Source organism: Syngnathus floridae, chromosome 16 (genome assembly GCF_059516105.1).
Source record: "Syngnathus floridae isolate MCC-2025c chromosome 16, RoL_Sflo_1.0, whole genome shotgun sequence".
NCBI classification, from domain to species: domain Eukaryota; kingdom Metazoa; phylum Chordata; class Actinopteri; order Syngnathiformes; family Syngnathidae; genus Syngnathus; species Syngnathus floridae.
This window is the reverse complement of record NC_142428.1, coordinates 3,917,086-3,938,644: the sequence shown is the minus strand read 5'-3', so window position 1 is coordinate 3,938,644 and position 21,559 is coordinate 3,917,086. Positions and strand designations below refer to the sequence as shown.

At 42.6% G+C, this 21,559-nt stretch overlaps 1 protein-coding gene and 1 long non-coding RNA gene across 9 annotated transcripts in view; one reads left to right on the top strand and one right to left on the bottom strand.

Annotated features, from left to right (window-relative positions):
- Positions 1–21,559, top strand: part of meis2a (Meis homeobox 2a) — a 132,167-nt gene that overhangs the window by 54,274 nt on the left and 56,334 nt on the right. For 5 of the 8 annotated variants that reach the window (XM_088401044.1, XM_088401038.1, XM_088401036.1 and 2 more), the window contains 6 exons: positions 13,404–14,494; positions 14,636–14,862; positions 15,796–15,937; positions 16,033–16,083; positions 16,161–16,211; positions 16,717–16,866. In XM_088401044.1, the coding sequence (XP_088257170.1) occupies positions 14,483–14,494; positions 14,636–14,862; positions 15,796–15,937; positions 16,033–16,083; positions 16,161–16,211; positions 16,717–16,866 (633 nt within the window). In that variant the 5' untranslated portion in view covers positions 13,404–14,482. Of the gene's footprint in view, positions 1–13,403; positions 14,495–14,635; positions 14,863–15,795; positions 15,938–16,032; positions 16,084–16,160; positions 16,212–16,716; positions 16,867–21,559 lie in introns of those variants that run through there. The other 3 variants (XM_088401040.1, XM_088401039.1, XM_088401043.1) reach the window with 3 other exon arrangements.
- LOC148385146 (uncharacterized) lies at positions 7,331–11,832 on the bottom strand. Its single transcript, XR_015863500.1, has 2 exons — positions 11,583–11,832; positions 7,331–9,595 (listed from the first exon to the last, which is right to left on the bottom strand). It is a non-coding gene; the product is annotated as an uncharacterized LOC148385146 (long non-coding RNA).

Sequence of the window (21,559 nt, the reverse complement as noted above, 5' to 3'; positions counted from 1 at the left end):
TTTCCCCGCTCACACACTTCAGACACGTCTCGGTGACAGATGTCACATGTTGCCGTTCAAGACAAACAAATGCACAGAAGCTACACCGTGGCTTCTCTTTGTTTTGTCATATCGTGATCATCAAATTATTATTATTTATTTTTTGCTCGTGTCTCTCTCGCTCATTTGCTATTGGCATCTGGCAGGGACAAGCTGATGAGGTGTCTTCACGACGGAAATTGCCAGAAATTGATTTTCCACGGTTGATAAAAGTCGCACGCAATTAGTGGGAGCGTCAAAACGCTTTTAATGCATACGGTCGAGCTCACCGCTCACAATATTGACAGGGGCGTTTGGTAACGATGACGTCGCTGCCTTATCGACTCTGCCAATGCCTTTAGTATTTATCGATAATAATCGACAACTTAATCGTTATGAATTCTGGAGATTATTAACTCGCTCACTGCCAGCTCTGTTAAAATGATTTTATAGCCGTCAATGGCAGGGAATGAGTTAGAGAAACCATCTACAATAAAAAAAAAAGGGGCCTTGCTGTTCCAATACTTTTGAATTGGAGTGTCCTGCTGTATTACATCAGTAATTGAAAGTGTCCAGTTGTTCTGCTCCGTTGCTATATCTCCTCTGCCATCCATACGGTCACCTGATCCACCAGCTCGTTAGAACGTCGTTAACTCAGTCGTTGAGCACGCGACGAGGGCCCGTTAGCATGGCCGCCAAGCCCCGGCCCGGTGCCGACGCTACAATATGCTTCTTGTTATTCCAGGCTCATTGGCGCTAAACTCTGGCAATCAAGACCGTTTTGTCCGAGCTCATTGGGCCCAGTGGGCTCTCGCCTGGCTCCGGGTTTGGGTCGTTAGGTAGAACTCGGCGGAATAATGGCACATTAGAGCCTTGCAAATCAAAGAGAAGGGCTTTTCGATGTCATTTGCCGAGAATGGAGAGTCGCGATGTGTATAAAGATAGATCGTTTCTGGCTCATTAGAACTCATCACTTGCTGCTGTTCAGATGAGACACCTTGACTATTACGTGACCTGGTAGGAGCCATTCTGAAGATCCGACAGTAATAGTTTTCAAACAATTACCCGAGCATTGCAAGTATTTTAATTTACAGTCGCAGGAGGGAACGAATACTTTGAAGTTATGCAGATGTCAGGTAGTCAAAGGCTGCATTGCCAGACTGTTTTGATGGCTGTCGCTCGTTCAAAAATAACCATTGTATGCCTTTTTTTTTTTTTTTTTAACTGTGACCTGCCAGAAATGTCATAGCTGTCATGAGCTCCAAAAGAGCTCTAATTACCTTTGCCACGGAGATTGTTTTCAGTGCTGTAAAAAAACAAAATATAGCAATAAAAATTGCTGCTACTGTTTCCAAAACCCCAAATTAGAACAGATAATTACAGGCTATGTATGAAGCTATGCGCTCGGCCAGATTTGAACTTTTGAATGACTTAAAAATCAATAGGCACACTTTTGGGTCCTTAAAGGCAAAACACACTATTGCTAAACTAAGAAAAATAATAGCATGCAAGGAATTCACTTTTGGAATATGCTAAAATTGAAATTATGTGAATTCTTTGAACTAGCCTGCTTAGCTAAGCTAACGAAGCAAGCTACATACCGTTTGTAGCTATAACATTGGCTTTTGACTTCTTCTGACATTAAATAAGTAGCTAGCCAGCTTTCCAAGCTTCAATTCCTAATATTATAATCAATGTGGTCATTGACATTTGCTTGATAGATTTTGGCTAACCCGCGAAGCTAATCCGAACCACAAAAAAATGGTTCAGTTTGTTTTAAAAACCTCAAGTTTGCTCATCTGATCCGCAGAAGCATCTTGAGATTATCCCTTTCCCTGCGGGGTGTCGACTTCTGGGACGTTGAAGTGGGGGGGCTGCCACTGCAAAGCTCCTCCAAGAGCACATATTGTCAGTGGGCATTAATCATCAGAACCACATTCCCTCATAAGCAATTCCTCTCATTAGAATTAGAATACACAAGTAGAAGGGGGGGGGGAACTTCATTTTGCAAAGCAAGAGTCCATTTTAGCTCGGGAACGAACACCGACGACCCTCGGAGCGGAAACACGAGCTCACCCCATCGGCGGTCAAAAAAAAGAATAAGCACCTGGCGTGGATGTTTTCCGAGCTTTTCCCGACCCATAGACAAAACATACGAGATTTACAGCCGCTCCGGCCTGTCGTTCCGACGTGATGGATGGCCTTCTCGCCAGCTCAGCTTTTAAAAGCATGCTCTCAGTTACCCCGCAAACTCACGCCATTCAAGCCGCGGCCATGAAAGGAGAAGCGACGCATAGTGATAAGCGCCACATTTCCTTTCTTCATCTTCCAATCCCTTGTTGACATGAAGAAACACTCTGCTGTTGGCGTCTATGGGAACCCGCCGAGTCAGCATTTAATAGAGCCACTCACAGTGGCGGCTATTAATGGTATCTCCATTATCTCGTTGAAACGGATTGACGGAAATTAAATCGAATCTAAAACTCCGGGTGTCGATTTTTCTCATTCATCAGATCAGTCGGTCTTGTTCTCGGCTTCTCGTTTTATTGTGCGTTTGACTCGTCACTCGCCCCGGACTAAACCTTATTCTATTAGCTGCGTCTTCTTAACTCTCAATCCTTTCCGACTGCTTCCCTCAGCTCCTTTTTCCCCTTAACTCTGTGCTTTTGCAGATTCCCCAGTTTAGCCCGGGAGAAGTCGTTTTACAGTTCAATCAGGAATTCTAATAAACTGACCTGCGCTTTAATGACTAATTCATTGTCTCCTTTACTACCTTCGTGGGTATAAAGGGGATTAATGACTTGAGCAAGGTTAAAAACAGTACCACTGCGCTTTGCCGCCGTCCCGCCATCCATCATCCTTTAGATTCTTCAGAGAGTGGTGGAAATTGAAGGAAAAATTAGTTATGCTTTTGATGGATGATGGCATAGGTGGGTGAAGATTTAAGTGGGGCTATAGCACTGATAGCCAGGGAGCTTGCTTTGCGGGCCAGCCACGGGAGCTTTTCCATTCGCTGCCTCCGCACTCCGTAACTACCTGGAAGTCATATACGGTGTTGGTTATATGCATGACTGTTCAGTCGACCAAAGTTGTGTGTGCCGATGTCTGCTGAGACTTTTATTGTTAACAAAGACCATCCCTCAAAGACACACTTCAGTAGACCTCTTTAGTGCATTTTTGGTGTGTGTTTGGCGTTTTTGTGGCTTTTTGGCTTTATGTTTTTAGGGCCAGTTGTTGTTCATATTCCCAATGGATTTAAAGGACTCAATTGAAGCTGATAATGATCAACTTTTTGAGTCCTAGATATAGCCTACTGTGCTAGCTTCTTGTGTTAGCAAGCAACTGGTTAGCGGCTGTACGCTTATCGCTCTTCCATGACATTAGCACTTTTCTTTCATGCTATACTTGTTGGACAGAATATTTAAATCCTGCTTTGTGTCCTGTTTTCAACGATAATTTCAGTCCATCTGTTTGTGTTGTTTGGCAAGAAGCACGAAGTGAAGATGTGCTAGCTACTTGCACTACTGCTACATTAGCTTTAGCATGCTAGGCAGTATGATGCAGGGTAAGCACAGTCTCATGGAGTAAATGTTGAAATTGTAAAACTTGGACTCTTGGAGGAATAATTCTTAAATATGCTTGATCTTAATAGGCTCTTTGTGGGCCACATTGATGCTAGTGTCTGAAATATCCTAGTGCAAAATTTATTTGGAAAAATGAAATCTATTTCTAGTGACTTATTCAACTTTTTTTGACAGTTTATTTATTTTTCTTCACTTCTTTCTTGTTAGTCGGGAATTCCGAGGAGGAGACGATGAAAACACAAAGGGGGAAGCAGGTTCAAGGCTGCGTCTCTTTTGTTTACCATCCGTTCCCGTCGCACGTGCCTCCACCGCATGTCGGTGATGATGGGGAGGGGGCTGTTCTCTTTTTCCCAGTCATTTCTGACAATGTTAATGATTTAGTGGCGAGGCCTTCACACCGGATGATTTGTGACACGTCGGAAGGCTGCAAAACACGGGAGGATGAGGCAGCGAGAGTGTTTGGGATCCGGGGGATGCCTTGCTGAGAGCGATTCATTATATTTAAGACAAGAGTGACATCCCGCTTCAAAAAGCCAGCGCACACGTATGTATAGAGGGGGGATTTTTTTGGGGTGGTCAAAGCGGGAAGGGGGGGGGGGGGGCGAGTACAAAGGCATGCCTGGGTGTTTTTGGATATGACATCGGAACAGTAGGCAGGCATACAGAGACAGCACACTGGAAAATAATGGCTAATGGAGGGATTTAGCCCGAGGCTATATGCCTGCTTTGCCTACGTCTGTATAACTAGTATATTTATAATTCAAATACATACCTTTAATAATTAACAAGCAGTGAATATTAGAGCAGAATGCGGGATATATTTTCCTCGCCGTCGGAGGCAGGTGGAAATTTTTTGACAACCGCTCGAAACAAAGACGGCGGCAAAATTTTGATTTTCAAACTCCTGCGGGCAACAAAAGGTCTTGTGTGTGAGTGTGTGTGTGTCCGCGTCTGTGTGTGAGACAAATATTAGCGTTGCGGCAAGACACACTAGCCGCATTGTCTTGCTTGGCTTGGGGAGTTGCGGCCACCGACTCCCTGGAAACTTACACAAGCGAGAGCGTCGCTAGGATGCACTTTTTGGATTGTTGATTTTTTTTTTTTTTTTTTACCCCTGCAATCATTTTCCAGGTTGAAATCAAATATAAATTCCAATGCATTTACACCGGCGCCAATTTGTCGTCAAAACGTGTCGTTTATAAACCTCTCCTCGTCTTGCTGTTTCAAAAATCAAACATCCCAAAGGACAATGTGTTTCTAAGTGGCACAATAACGATTAAAAGTAAATGTTACGCAAACACTAGAACTCAACGCTAACCACGTGATTTGCATATTCCGGATCGGAAACTGCATTCAGCGCCGACCCCGTTTTTTTTTTTTTTTTCTCCTCCCCTCTTTGATGTGTCCTCATACATATTGACGAGCCACTGTTTGAAACACAAATGCACCAGCTCAGTTCCAGCATCCTTTTATATTAAATTAAAAAAAAAAAATGGAGCATTAGTTTGTCCCATTTATATTTCCGCGGATAATTAGCAAGTGAGAGATTGGACAATTAGCTCATCCGTGCTAATTGATTATAATATTACAACGTGGCCGTGATAAGACGAGTGTGAGATTCCTTGTTCCACATTCCTCCAAGGGATTGCTAATATATACAATGCTTGTGTGTAATGAGGGTTTTAAAAGGGCCAAATCAGCTGGGGAAATTGTTAATTCTATTCCGCTCAAGACTCAAAATGAATCATGTGTGTGTGTTGGGGGGAATCTCACAGAATGACAAATGCCTCTTTTGATTTGGTCCCACGTCAATGTAAAATGATGAACATCAGGTTTGTGCGCTCGTGATGTGTGTGTGTGTCTCCAACAGCCAACTTGACATCATCTGGAAGTGGAGTTCTTTTTAAATGTACTTTGTGCATATCAATCTCAAGTACAATGCGCTTGCTCTTGAATTTAAAAGTGACCGAGTGGAGCCGCTTCCATCGGCTGGGAAGCTAGTTATCCGTGTTCACGCCCACAACCGCGCAAACCCCCCTTTCTATGAAAATGCCAAAATATAGATAGCTCCACCCATGCACACAGTTAGACTGCCATTTTTTTCTTCTTATTACTCTTGCATGACAGTTTGCTCATGCAGCTGGAAACCATCAAACTGTTCCTGAATGTATCAACGTGAATTGCCTCCGCGAAGATAAACAGTGTGTCGGACAGATTTACCACACAACACCCCCCCCCCACCCGTGTCCATACATTGAGATGCCCTCTTTCACCATTTACCACTCACACTAGCCTACTTCTCTCCCGACTTGTCAAATAGCCGGGGTGTGCCACGATCCGCCGTGGACCTCCTAACCGACTCACGCCGGTGGGCCCCTCTCCACTTCCACAAGGGTGGGGTGCTGGGGAGGGGGTGGTCGTGACAGTCTGTCAGGGACCACTAACCGAAGGAAGGAGCGGCGGGAATGTGACGTTCACCTCAAAAGTTCTTCTGTGTGTGTATGTGTGTGCAAGAAATAACATCCAAAGATTTACATTGGTCGTGGAGATGGTGAGGCCCCGGGAGAATGAATGATATGGACCCCGTCGAGAATTTTATGTATTTCCAGCACCCATACAAAGGTGCAGCGTGTATTAAAAAAAATAGTATGATGAAGAACGTCGCGTCTTGGAGGTGTTTAATAATTAATAACAGCCCATTGTGGCTCTCTATGAATATTTACAGGGAGTGTGGATGCCAGAGGGGGAGAAGCTTGTGTGTTTATAGCATTAAACGCTCAAACATCATCGCCGCCATTTTGCCTCGGAGCATTTAAAGGCTCCTCACGGAAAGCATTTTATTCGTTGGAGCACATTGTTGTCTTTTCAACTTCCTTTTACGTTTGTAGGCGCCAATACACTGAATTTTATGCGGCTTTGAACATACTAGGCCCCAAATGTGTCAGATTCATGCATTTATGACCTTTGACCTGGACAGGGACTGTAGCAAAATGCTTCTTGTTAAAATAACTGCCGAGACTCCAGCGCCTTCTAATAATGGCCAAGCGGGCCGCGCGCGGTACAAATAAATATTATGCTCCTCGTCAACCTCGCCGTGTTTGGCTTTGCCGCCGTTGCCGCCGCTCCCGTCGGCGATATTTATCCAAGGGAGGGAAAAGCGGAACGTTGTTGTTTCCTCTCCGCGCGTCCCCCAGCCCTCAGATCTTCTTCTTTGCTGGATGAGAGCCGTCTCTGAAAGATGGCGCTTCGCTTTTGATATTCCGCTCTCCGTTTGACAAGGCCAGATAATTACCTGGCTAACCTCAACACTTCATCATGACAAGGGGAAAAAAAGAAGCGGGATGATCAAGCCTCCACTCTGGATAAAAACCATCATGCCCCCCTCCCACTTTTTTTTTTTTTTTTTTTTTTTTACTTTCATTACTGTTATCTGCAAGTATTTCATGACAACTGATGTATGCATGAAACGGTTGCCATAGTGATGCCTTCAAGAAAGTGTTTCATTAATTTAGTCCTTCTCAAATAATGGGGTGGGCCACCTTTTTTTTTTTTTTGCCATACTAGAATAAAGTGTAATTGCACATCCACTGCAGTAGGTGGCAGTGTCACTCATTTATTTGTTTGTAAATTTCAGGCACATTATTTGGTCTCAATGCCAATAGTTATTCTTTGTTGAAAGATCATCAAAATTATTATCCATATGTATACAAAAAGAAGCCACTCTGAGGTTTGATTTAAAATTTTATTTGAAAACCAACCAGGAAGTAGAAAAACAGTTACAGTCTCCATCATATATCAACAAATATACTTTGTATAAACAACACTATTCATTGCAAGAGATGAGTTTTGGCCTGTTTGTTTACACGCAATTTGTGTGTTTAGGCTCATGCGCGAATATACGGACTCTTGTCAATGATGGTTATTGAATAGGAGAGCGGTGTTTACTCTGCTGTGTGACTGGAATATCAAAATGTGTCACTGTGTGTGTGTGTGTGTGCTGCTGTGTGCACATGCGAGCGTGTGTGTGTGTGTGTGTGTGTGTGTGTGTGTGCAGCTGGGTTCAAGCTGACTGCATGTGAGCTCACAACCTGCATTTATAACAAAATGGCCAAAGATCTGTGAAAATATTGCAGTTGAATATTTCATTAAAATGAACTAATTCTAGTAAAATAATCAAATACAGTGACGCAGTGGAAACACAAAAGCATTCCAATGAAGCAAGAAAAATAAACTTAAATAAATCAAGTAAAATTGAAACAATACCATTAATGTACTCATAAAATTAAAGCAAAACTTTATTTCATAGTCAAATATATTACTGTAATAGTAATCACAAGACACATAAATAATAGTTTTAATACACAGGACATGTGTACACTGAAAATAAAATCAACAAAACCTTGTCAAAATAAGGCAATAAAGCATAGGCATAAAAATGATCTAAAAAAAAAAAATCAAGTCCAGCTCAAAAGAAATTAATTTCTTAAAAAAATAAAACCTTTATTTTAGGCACCTGTGTAATATTTTACAAGTGAGCATATTTCAAACTGTACTTGGGCCATGAAAGCATCCACCCTCCTCTCCCAAGATGCACACGCATGAGTGGCGTCAAGTGTTGCTTTTTGCCGAAAGCCATGTCCACCCCCCAATGCCCAGCTCTCTCTTTTTTTTTATTGGACATGTTTCTATTTCCAAACGGGCATTAACAACAGTCAGCCATGCATGCGTGCACACTTCCTATAATGTAGATAAGGCAAAAGAGGCGGGGGGGGGGGGTGATGTGTAATAAAAGGTGGGCCTTTGCAGCCTGTTTAAGCCCCTTAAGCCTGATAAATGATGAGCGACAGAGGCGCAGCGAGAGGGTGACCGCTATTAACTCCTCAACCCCCCCCCCCCCTCCCCTACACACACCCTTCCAGCCACCCCTGCAACTTTTATTTCCCAGCTGCAAACGCCACCCTTCCAGTAATACTCCGATTGATATTTTCTCATCATCCATGCACTGTTTGTATGGGCCTGGAAGGATCATGTGATCAGGCTGGGATTATGGCACTTACAGTATGTTGTGGGAGCATCAGGTATTTTGGGACCAACAAGCTCATTAAATTGGCATTTGGTGTAAACATACGCACGCACAAGCACACACTTCAGACTTCGGAGAGGAAAATTATACACTCTAAAGATGGTCCAAGTAACAGTTGGATCCAAAGTAACCCAATAATGGGTCAAAAAGGGACCAACGGCTACTTTCATGACTCAACCATCTATTTATTTATTTATTTACTTATTTATTTTCTTTGGCTCACAGTTGGGTGATTTTCTTTTTCCCAAATTGTTTTAGTAATGTAAATCGAAACATTAGAAAAAGCTCTGCAGCGCATAACATAATATAATTGTAAACATATTATAAATATAATTACACATTATAATGTAACGTTAAAATGGTCAATAAACAAAAAAAACGAGCATTGTCTTTGTAAAAGGTTTATTTTGTAAAAATAAAAAAGGGTTTATTTTGTTTAATTGTGCATTGTAACATACATTTGTCACGTGCAGCTTGTCTGCATATGAGTTGGCATAAATTAGAATTTTGAAATAATTATCTTTCAGCATCTGTACATCCATATTACAAGCATGCTGCTGGTTGCTGCTCTTAGGAAATGTTTTTTTTCTCCATTTATTTTCATAAGACCAAATGCTCCCTACTATATTTTTGCCATAACTTTGCATGAATTTGAAACTTACTATTAATCTACTTTTGATTTAGTCTCTTTATTTCCATATAGATTCATCTAGTTGCTTTCCCCTCGCATTTATTTCATTTTGAAGGCCTCGCCACGTTGCTGAGCAGCGCTGAAATGGTGAACCGATCTGCCGCTAGGTGTCGCCAAAGCGCCGCCTAACTGTCTTCAACCAGCAGCGCCTCCTCCTCCGCGTAGTCCTCCCGTAGCTCCCCTTCCAGAAGGGGGGTGGGTAAACCGTGGTTTTGGGCGCTGAGAGAATTGACAGTGAGTCGCGAAACTTTTACAAGTATTTGCCTTTTTTGAAACCACGTCGTCACATTGCATCGGCGGGGGTCGCTTGGAGTTCAGGTGCACTGCTAAATACTTGCAGTGGGGACTGAAGATTTATTATTAACGAGACGATGCAGTTCATGTCGAAACGCTGCAAAATTAATTGAAATGGAAGAAAAGTAGAATGTGAGGCTGATAAATAGAAGAGGAACGAGAGGACAGTCCGGATTTATTCAGTGACTTGGGAATTATCTTCTCAATGGGAAATAGAGAATTTATTTTTAGATAGCAGGAATTTCATGAAGCTTGAGAAGTTTTTCAATTAGACTAGTTTGAATTGCTTCATAAATGTTAAATTGTTACATTTGATTTTCTGATTGAATATGTGACATTTTTTAAGTTAGACATTGGGTGAATATTGAACATTTTTAAATTGAGACATTTGAAAAAATGTGAATATAAAGGTGAATTTGTTGCACTAATGCGTTTTTGGACAAATAGTAACAAAGCAAAAATAAATTAAATCAATGTGCAAAATTTTGCCGTTGGACCACTTTGAATTAGTTTGAAATCTCGAGTAAATGACTGATCATTTCATTGACTTGGTTGTAACAGGTTTGGAGATATGGAAATCAACCAAATCAGAACAAATAAACCTCAAATCAAGTTCTTTGCCTCAAGCGGATTTTAAGCAACAATTCTCACCACCTGTAGCTGTTGCGTGGGGTGGCCTTCCATCTCTTCAGGGTGTCTTGATGATCTTTAAGCCTGCTGATTGTCCCACTCTTGTTTTCCTTGAAATGGATCCCCCCCCCCCCCCCCCCCCCCCCATCTCATCCCACACCCCATCCCACCCGCTCGTGCACGCACCTCCACGCACGCACGCACGCACACCCGCTTGTGATGAGTCCAAAACGCAGCTGGCCATGTCCCCCACACGGACACGGAGAGCTTTAACCCTCTGCTGACCTCCATTTGACACCAGCAGATGAAATGTTAGCGTCCGTTAATGGCGTCCGATGGTTCCGTCCACTATTTATAAACAGCCGACTTCAGAAGAAAAGCCTCATCTACTACCGCTCGCACTTTTAACGGTGCCACTTTTAAATCGCATTAGCAAGTCTTGCGACGTGGGAGGGGAACTCTAATGCGTGGACAATAGAGTGATTATTAAGATTTAATGTGTCAATCTTATTGTTTAAGCTGTTGTGTCTATAATCGTACATGCGCTTCAAAATGACGCACTTTATTATTATTTTTATTTACAGTATTGACGCTGTAAATGTGAGATTGTTTTCAAAAGGCCAAGAAATGTCTGATTTCGATGTTATAGCCTGTATAATTTTCACACAAATGGCCACATGGACGTTATGCGTTTATAAAATACGTACATTTCCATAGTGTGCGTTTTTTAAATCGTTGGAATAGCATCATGCATGCTGTAAATGCTTGATTGATATAAACACCCGAATTTTGACAATGAGGTAAATTGTTGAACGGACAAGTTTGTAAATGCGTTGCGTCGTTATTTAAAAAGCCACATTTGCGCAATATAAGCTTGTTAAATAAATTATCAAAGTAAAAAAACTACATTTAGGGAATTAAATTGATCACAAAACACGTCATTAAAATATGATACTGTTTTTTTTTTCTTTCTGTCTTGCATTTCCGAGGCAAGCAGTGCGTGTGTGTGTAGCGTGTGTGTGTATATGTGTGTGTGCGGGGAAGAGCCTTACATTGGACACGCATAATTAACCTCCACTGTTTTCACACGCTCTTTTGCCTGCTCACATCACTGCACGGGGGGGCTAAAAAAAACGCTCACACTATTTCCCCTTTAAATCCACGCGAGAGAAAAAAAACCCGATGTTATCCCATTTTAATATAATTTTTTTTCTCGATAAATGCATTTTTTTAACAATCAAAAGCATGCAAAATATGACAACAAAGCACGCGCTCGACTTACCGGTGTAATCCAACATTAGTGGTGATTTTAGGGGGGGCGGGCGAACTCGCATAGTGGAGCGGCGCTCTTCCACGCTGTTTGTGTTTCTCGCTCTCTCTCTTTCTCTTTTCTCTCACTCGCTCTCTCTCTTGCATGTGCGTGCTCCTTCCCGGGGAATTGCTGCTTGAAATGTCCACGCAGCCGTTTGTCAAAGCCTTGCTTGCGATCCTTTGCACTTCCCACACCCACATCAGCGACCCCCCCCCCCCTCCCTCCTGTATGCCAACGTAACTGTTGTCACCTTGCATTTATTAACCCGTTATTTGTTTGTTTCGGGTTGGCCTCCCCTGCAGTACAAGCTCCTCCTAATCCCCCTTTTGTAAATTCTTGATCATCCTCGACCGCTATTAAAAGCATAGCGAGGTGGCCCCGTGCCTAAAGAGCTCCTGGAGGGTCTTCACGTGCAAACGATGCCCTCCTTTGCTCCTCCTCCTCACCCCCACCCCGTCCCGTCGCCTCCTCCTCCTCTTCTTCTTCAGCTTCAATCTCCCCCCCTCATGATTGATGATGCCCGCATGGCCATGCTTTGATAATTGACCAAATACTCCCAGGCACTGATTCCTATCAAGAGAGGAGACCACAAAATAAGAGAAAAGAAAAATATTTTACTTTTAAACTACTCTCAGATTTGAACTGACATTTTATATTGACTTACGTTTCCTAATATCCTTGTTAACGTTCAGATTTGGTCAGGAAGCAAATCAACAAGTGAAAAAAAAGATGGCGACTTTTGCGACTACTTTAATGTTGGACAAAATCATCCCATTAAGAAAAGGCGATAAATGCAACCTGATTGTTTTATTATTTAATTTGGATAACGTAACATCTTTAAAGTGTAAAAATAAGTCATCACAAGTACGGAAAAAGCATTATTTCATTTAAACACTAGAATCAGGTTCATAATCTTCTATAAGGTGTTCAAAAGTCCCCACAATAGTAAAAAGGCAAAATTTGCAGTCCTTTCGGGGTTGTTTGCACACCAAAATCACAGAACAAATCATTTTTAAAGTTTTAAAATAAGCCGACACATTCGGCCAATTTGCGGCCATACCGTTTTTTGCTTCGACCGCATTTATTGTAAACACCTGCAAATGTGAATCAGAATAATCTTAACAAAATTCACCACAACTGGGGAAAAAAAAGATTTTTGTCAGCCATAATTTGGTTGTTTTAACAATCAAATGTGAATCGCAATCATGTTTTAAGAAAAAATCGGCGCAGCGGTGGGAAAACCAGAGCGCCGCCGTTGTTGCTTGACTCTTTTTGAACGTCGTCTTGGTTGGCCGTGTTTTCAAAGACGTCACTACAAGTGGAAAAATGGCGCTGTGTTTATTGCGGTGTTTACTACGTTAGCCTCAAATTCATCATCATCATCATCATCTTATATTGGCCCCGGAGTTTCAAAAAGAAGTTGGTACACATGGAAAGAGTGAATATGGTGCGCGTGGACATTTACTGCGCGCTCCGTTTTAAAATGACGATGATCTATGCTCGCGACATCACAGCCACATGATTGCGGTTTACATTTTTACATGGGAATCATCTTAAATGCTCACATTGATATTTTTACCACTTGCTAATATCAGGATGTGCTTTGAGTAATGGCTTGCGTTTCTCCATTTGAAGATCCGATTTTTTTAATTTTCATTTTACAATCATAATGCACCTGTACTATTGCTTACTAATTTTAAACATTTTTTTTTACGAGAAACTTTGTTTACCTTGAATGTTTATCTTTGTATGTAAATGTGTGTATAATAATGTTCTTGTTGTGTGTTGCAGAAGTGTGCGGTGTTGCGTTGCTGTCCAAACGTGGATCCCAAAAGTATTTTTGGGTGGGTGGGGAGAGAGTTTTGGAAGGTTGGGGGGGCTGGAGAAGAGGAGGCGAAGGAGGAGGAAGAGAAAAAGGAGGAGGGTTGGTTTGTCTACTACTAGTACACACGGTACACACACAGAAACACACACTCACACACACGCATTAGGAGGAAGAGTGGGTCTCTCCTCTCTCTCGCGTGGGAGAGCTCTTCGCCTCGCCTTGGCGCACCACCACTGGCTGGGGCCAGCACGCCACTTCCGGGATCCGTCATTGCGCTCGCCCACCGCTCGGTGCGCTCCGTGCGCTCGCTCACTCAGTGTGTTCGGAGGACGCGAGCCGGCCGCCGAGCTGACAACACTCGCTGACACTCATTCACTCACCAGCCTGCTACCAAGCCAGACAGCACCAAGCAAGCAATCAAGCAACGGACCCGGACAGACATTTCTTTTTAAAAAATTTCTTTCCTTGTTTTTTTTTTTCTTCTGCAACCCTCCTCCCTCGCGGTCCGCTTGTGCAAAAAGTCCACACTGGGGCGAAGCAGACATTTAAAGGAGACAGAGCGGAGAGGACTTACAGGGGGGGGGACACCGGACTAACACGCACGGCACCCGAAAAAAAAACAAGAAGAGAGAGAGGGAGCGAGCGAGAGAGAAAACTTGAACATCATCGCCGAGCGTCATTCATTCATTACCTTGACAACCTCTGGCTTTGATTGACAGCCGGAGTGGCAAAAAGCCATGATAGACGCGACAGTTGACTTTACTCGCCGCTCGTTGACGGGCCAATTCTAAAACTTCAACCGTATTTTTTGACACTTTCAGAAAAAAAATCTTTTCCCTGGGAGGACAATCCGATGCGACGATTGCGGCGCAACCGCCTCGGCGAATAGGAGAATTCGCCCAAACAAAACAAAAAGTTAGTCGAAAATAAGGAGGAGGCAAGAAGAGAGAGCTGGATTTTTTTTTTCCACGCGGACGAGAGGAATATTAAATATTGCACACACCAAAAAATCAGCACGGCGTATTAAGGAGTTTCTCGGAGCCTGATGGCGCAAAGGGTAAGTAGGGTTCCACTGCACTTCTCCGAAAACATACCACCACGTTTCCCGTCCTAACAACCACCAAAGTCAGTCGGGAAAAGCGCCTGAAAGTCCCATCGCTCGACGCTAACTTCTCCTCCATTGCGTCCGCTCCCGCAGTACGACGAGCTGGCCCACTACGGGGGCATGGACGGCGTATCGGCGTCCATGTACGGAGACCCGCACGCACCCCGGCCGCTCCCGCAGGTCCACCACCTCAACCACGGACCGCCGCTGCACGCCAGCCAGCACTACGGAGCCCACGCTCCCCACCCCAACGTCATGCCCACCAGCATGGGCTCGGCCGTCAACGACGTCCTAAAGAGGGATAAGGACCAGATTTATGGGTAAACTGCATGTTTTGTTTTTTTTAATTTACGACCAGAATCCTTTTTTTGGTCTTACGACAGGAGCGGACACTTTTGCAGAGTTTGGGGGGTCAAACGCTTTTTTGCACAAATAAAAAAGATCCTAAAATGTAAATGCATGACCAAAAAAACTCCATTAAGAGAAGCCTCCATTTTAAAACATATTTTGTTGTTTTTATATTTTCAAAAAACTATTTTCTTTTCGAGAATACAACAAGATTGTCGCATATAGTAGGCGATTTGGAATCTTAATTTTATATAATTGTTAAAAATATAGCTTTAAACGTACGTAAGAGGAGAGATTCTCATCGTGTGCGGATTTTGTAAATAATGTCCTCTGCCCACTTTTGCCTGCAAAACTATCATTGCGTAAATCAAAATACACGGCTCAAAATAAGTAGTTTATAATATTTTATTTTACCTACATTTTTAATTCTGCATTGCAAAAGCGAGTGCGTGAATGACCCGTGAGTTTATTTCTCATGATTTAGAATTATATTTTCTACTGTCAACGCCGTACGTAAGTTTACAAACGTCCTCGGTGCTGGACAAATAAACACTAAAATAAAAGCAAGAGTATTTTCTCTTTAATTCTCCCTGGCCGTGTGTATAAGTGTGTGTGTGTGCATTTCACTTTTGTGCTGCACTTCTCACGCTTGTCACGGTGCACTTACGAAAACGTCAGTCTCCGCCATGTGGATCAATGAGAGGTTAAAAATGTGGTTAAAAGAAGCTTATCATAATAAAAGTAAAATATTACCATGCAGGCTTTTAAAAGCGTGTAGATTTTCTTTGGGCAGGGGGGTGTTAAAAAATGCAAAAAAAAGATTTAAAAAAACTATTTGGATGCAAGCTCCGGAGTTCCCGACACGCTGCGCTGTGCTCAGCCCGCGTTTACTCGCCCCTGTGCAGGCATCCTCTCTTCCCGCTGCTCGCTCTGGTCTTTGAGAAATGCGAATTGGCGACGTGCACGCCGAGGGAGCCCGGGGTGGCCGGGGGAGACGTGTGCTCCTCGGACTCCTTCAACGAAGACATCGCCGTGTTCGCCAAGCAGGTCCACAAACCAACACGAGCACGCAAATGGCATTTTTTAAATCCCAAAACGCATTCGGACTTTAAAACTAACTTGGTGTAATTGTTTACTTTTAGGTCCGAGCAGAAAAACCTTTATTTTCATCAAATCCAGAGTTGGACAATTTGGTAAGTCCACTTTAAAGTGTCCATGTCAACTAAAAGATATATTTTTAAAGTTTAATGCATGCTTCCATGTGTTCCAGATGATACAAGCCATACAAGTATTACGATTTCACCTCTTGGAATTAGAAAAGGTAAAAAAAAAAAATATTTTTCTGGAGGGGGGGGGATCTAATGTGAGCATGACAATATGCATGTTATTATTATTTTTTTAATTTCTTTTTGTTTTTACCTCTAAGCTGGTCTCGTCACACGACGCAGCGGAATAAATAGTCATATTTAATGCAGGCCAGCTTAAGCAGCTCAAGTAACAATTGGTGCTCAATTAAGCCTCTTTGGCGCACGTTATTGATCCGCATGCACGTATCTGCTTTCAACTGCTGCCACTTAATACGCCCCTGCACTTTATTTGAATTTTGGATTGTGATTTTATCTTTATTTGTCTTTTATTTGCTCGTGCTTGTTACACTTCAACTTGTTGCTGCATGTCTCGGGAGAATAATCATAAAGCACGGCAACAGTTTGTCTATTGTTTGCACCGCTACTTAATTGGAGTTATTCTCGGATCGCCTGGAGTGTTCGCCCACATCCTGGGGAAGAAAAAAAAATTCTAATTGTAATATTTTTCCCCCCCTTAAGGTGCACGAGCTTTGCGACAATTTTTGCCATCGGTACATCAGCTGTTTGAAAGGAAAAATGCCAATAGATTTAGTGATTGATGAGCGGGATGGAAGTTCCAAATCGGACCACGAAGAGCTTTCTGGCTCGTCGACGAACCTCGCCGATCATGTAAGTGAACGCACCATTTTTCTAATGTGTGTGTGTGCGTGTGTGTGTTTTGAGTTTTACTTTTCTTATTGCTTTCTTCTCGTGCATTTGAGTTTTGAACGTATCCTCCACACGGCTGATATTGATTTAAAATGTTGACAGTGTACGTGAACGCACCACGTCCAACTGTTTTGGATTTGTCATGTTTGAAGACGCTGTCGATGATTGTTCTCGTGTCTTGAACGCAACACGGCTGGTGAAGTCTCGTTTTTGTTTTTAATTGTTTGCAACCTTGTTGATCTTGGACATGAACGCAGCGTTCTCTTGCTTCCTACGTTTTGTCACTGTGTTGAACGCAACATGTTTTGTTGGCTCTGAATTTCTTTTAAGTGTTTGGCCTAGATATTGAGTCTTAAATGGTGTGCGCGCTCGTTTCTGCAGCTCGGATGTGCCGGTGGGGGTCAAAAGCTAAATGCGCTACAATAGCCTTAGTTATTGTTTTAAGTCCTTTGATTGGGTGCACTCATGCGGCCGTAATGCGTGTGCATTTGCGTGTTTGTGTGCGCGCGCACCATGGAGAGACAATTACGTGTTAGCCGCTAAGCTTTAGCTTTAGGCCACTATTTAAAATAAAGGAAGAAAAGGAGAAAGGGGGTTTTCCACGCGAGGAGGCTGTGGGAGTGTTGCAAAGCTACTGTGGGTTGTCTCCGGAGAGGTGCACGGAGGTTGCGCGCGCGTGTGCGCTTGTGCGCGCGCACGCTTGCCTATTGCAACGTGAGGCTTGAAGCATCAATGTCAAGTTCAGATTGCTTATGATGCTCCTCGCTCAGAGACCCTTCCTCCTCCTCCTGCACTGCTGCTGATGTTAATGTGTTTAATTGTTTGCTATTGATTACTCCCTCTTTTTTTTCTTTCTTTTTTTACACTGCAGTGTGCAATTCTTCCACTCACCCCTCTTTGCCTCCCCTTTTATGACTGGAGGCTACTGAATGCTGAATTCAATTATAAACACCTATGGTGCAGCAACTTCCAGTACCATATTATTATTATTGCTATTATTATTGCTATTATTATTGCTATTGGTGAGTCCATGCAAATTTATAAACCACATGTTTTGCTTGCAACAAAGTCACTTAGTACATTATGCAAAGTGTGTGCTCCCATCTCTCGACTTGGGCTTCAGGCCTCCAACACACACTCACACAGAGGTGGACTATGGTGTTGTATTTATAAGGGTCAAGCTAGTCTATCTTGTGGCCCTCTTTATAAAAAGTGGCCAGATGATGCATGGCATTATCTGTGGCAAATATTTGAATAGAGGAATATTTGCAGTGATTAGAATTCACAATAATGGTTGGTATGTACATATTGTCAATAATTGCTAAAATCAGATCAGTGAGTGTGTTTTGAGTTTGCCAAATAGTGAACCCATGTTTACCTTGACTACTTATTATTATACAGCAACTCTTCATTTATATTTCTTCCACTTACTCTCTTAATAAGCTTTAGTCTTAAGCTATTAACTCACCCAATGTGGCCTTAGCATCAACCTGCCAAATAGTGAACACACTTGTAGCTTGAATGATTTATTAATTGCAAATGTCATTATACCACACTTTTCTAATTATAATTCTTACACCCACTTACAAGAAGTTAATTTTAAACGGACTCAAGTGGATGAATTGCAAGGCTTTAGCTAGCATCAACTTGCCACATAGTGAACACACAATTGGCATGATTCATTTCAAGTTCTAATCACTTATAGCACACCTCTTTAATTTTGTTTTACAAATAGTTTGGAATAACATCAACTCATTGAGTGAATAAATTGTCTTGCCCCAGCATAAAGTTGCCAAATAGTGAGACAATGCGATACAAGTATGAGGTCATCAAATAGTGAGCCGGCATTTTGCTGTTGAGCGCAGTGATGTTTATTAACCGTTTCTAAAGCATTTACTACATTGTTATTAACCTTTACAAACACTTAATTAACCCCTATTTGAAGTGCTAGCTCGGAAAAATGAGATCTGCAGGCCGAGACTCTCGTTTACTTGTCGGGTGTTTAAACTTTGAGGGATTTATTTCTCGGTCGTGACGCTGCTCAACTTTTTTATGGCGGCTACTTCAGCTAAAAAAAAAAAAAGATGCTAATTGGAGAGCAATAAACACCGACGTAAACATCTCAAAACAAATAACAAATGAGGAACAAGTTAGTAATTTGGTCGTATTTCCCAATGAGTTGTCATCTCCAGTTTACCAAAAGAGGAGTCTGGACCTTAGCTGGCTATGCTAATTAGCTTCAATCGGGATCGCTCAGGTCCACTTTTCTCCGCTTTGCATTTTTAATCGGCCGTGCCCTCCCTGGGCGCTGGCGGCTCATGTGGTGAAAGTTGGTTCTAGTGGAGATGATGAGGAGGGTACTTGTGTTTCCATGCTCCCCCCCTCCCTCCCCTTTTCTCCTACCTAACATCTCAAGAAGGCACACTTTTTATTTACACGTGAAAGCAGCATTGTCTTGGGCGTGATTGAATTACGCTGGAGCGAATAAGAGGCGTTCACTGCCACTGTTGATTTGGGGACTGTCTCTGCCTATGGGGCCCACCCAGGACTCACCCCTCCCCTCCTTTTGGCCAACTCCGTCCAGTGGAAAACGGGGTAAAATAGAGGCGTTAAGTCGTTAACATGCTCTCGGCTGGCCTCTTAATGACATTTTTTGCTCGACTCTCCAGCGCCCGATTTAACGAAACACAACTAAAACGATTTGGATCCCCTCGCTTGTACTTTTGAGGACCTTGCAGGGTTCTCGCTGCTTTGTTTTGGAGATCCTTCCTCAGGGAGGTAGATAGGAGTTCCCATGGAGGTTACGCTTTTGCTTATCTTGACGCTGCATGGCTGGAAAGAGGAGGGGGGGTAAAGGGGAAGAGGGGGGTGGGTCTCTGTTTACATTGGATTTTCTGCAACAGGCCGGGAACTGGTTAAGACACGGTGAGCTCACTTGGAGGTTCCCCTCAAGTGTTGTAATGGACGAGTACAGCTTGGCTTTGCTTGTTTAGGGTACAAAAACAAGCTGGTATGTTCTGCACGCATGGCGATGATGTCACACGTTAGCATTGATAGCAACATTATTTGAAGACTATGAGTAAAGAAAGATTTTCGTAGTGGTCCTGAGGTGTGCAAAAAGTTGTTGTGATCTGTTAAATCTTTTGTAACATTTGTAATATTCTTCATCAAATGATTTGATGCAAGGGTGCACCACACTTGTAAGGAGCTTAAAGAGGGTGCCCTAAAAAGTTTGCGAGAGAAAAAATGGATTTGACTCACACAAGCGAGTTTCAGTCCAGTTTTAAAATATTTCAATCTCATGAATCAACCAAACAAAACGGCGCACCTATTTTTTTTTTTATATCTAGCGTGGTGTTGCTATGCAGTTCCGTCTAGCCTTACATTTCCTATTTGATTAGCGCTCCCGGGGCCTTTTGGGAGCCATATCTAATCATCATGGCTGCAAGCAAGAGAGAGAGAGAAAGCGAAAGAGAGGCTTTACTCACTTGTTGCTCTCCGTGCACCCTCTCCCCCCACCTCTCAAAAAGTGCATTATAACGCAGCTGCCGCAAGGTCGTATACCGGACAACGTGGTCGCCGCCGCACAGATGTTCGCTGTTTTTTTTTTTTTTGTCTTTTAATAGAACATTCGCAGGTAATGATAGACGTCTCTTCAAGTCACTTGTCTGTTTTTATGTGCACCACTTTATTAGGTGCACCTCGATAAAACTCCTCCGGCGAATCCCCTGGAGCATCATCATCATTACAATAACTTTTTATTGAAGGTGTTTGGAGAGAGGACTTGATTTATTTAGGGGTAATTTTGGTAGGCTGTAATTTGTCGTGTGCCGGCGCGTGACAGAATATTAGGTACACCTGTGCAACTTATATATATATATGATTTATTTGACTGATTAGAAAAATTCCTAATTTTTTTTTCAATTGTTAATTCTATTTATTCGTTTACTCTTTCCAAAGGGTTTCTGTGAAATGGGATCCAACTTGTGCAGTGAGAAGTTGCCCTCGGCGAAAGTTTGCAAGTCACCCTCTTGTCAGAACACTGATGAATTATTAGCTGCTCACTTAAGAGATTCATTTATTATTCGTCATAATTGGAGGTTTTGGTGGAGGGGTGCACCTACAATTTTTGCAGCGTGTAATTATAACCTTCCCTCCTCCTTTACGTGTTTGTCGTGTGGCAAGATGTGTCTTGAAATATCAGCCGGCGTTATGATTTATGACCCTTGTGTGTGTGTGTGTTTGCACTCCTCGTGTGTCAGCTGTTCTTTTCACGATCAGCACAGGATCCCTTTAACCTCTCCATGCGCACCATCCTTCCTTTCCCTCCCTCCATTTCTCCCTCGCAGCTTTCAGGGGAATTGGAGGGAAATTCAATGACGCCGCTAAATCAATTTTCGCCAAAATTCCAAGGGATGCAGGCAAAGCGTGCGAGGCAGGGATTTGTCCACCTGATTTTTTTATTTTTTACAAATACTAAATCAAAATAATGTATATTCTTTATCGTCTACAAAAATTAATAACAATAATAACTTTTCTTGTGTGAAACTCTTTTTTTGTGTATTTTGCATGTCCATATTAGTTTGACCGAGGAATGCACACCAGGATGTACAAATTACGATGCATTTAATTATTGCCATTCAATTTAATGATG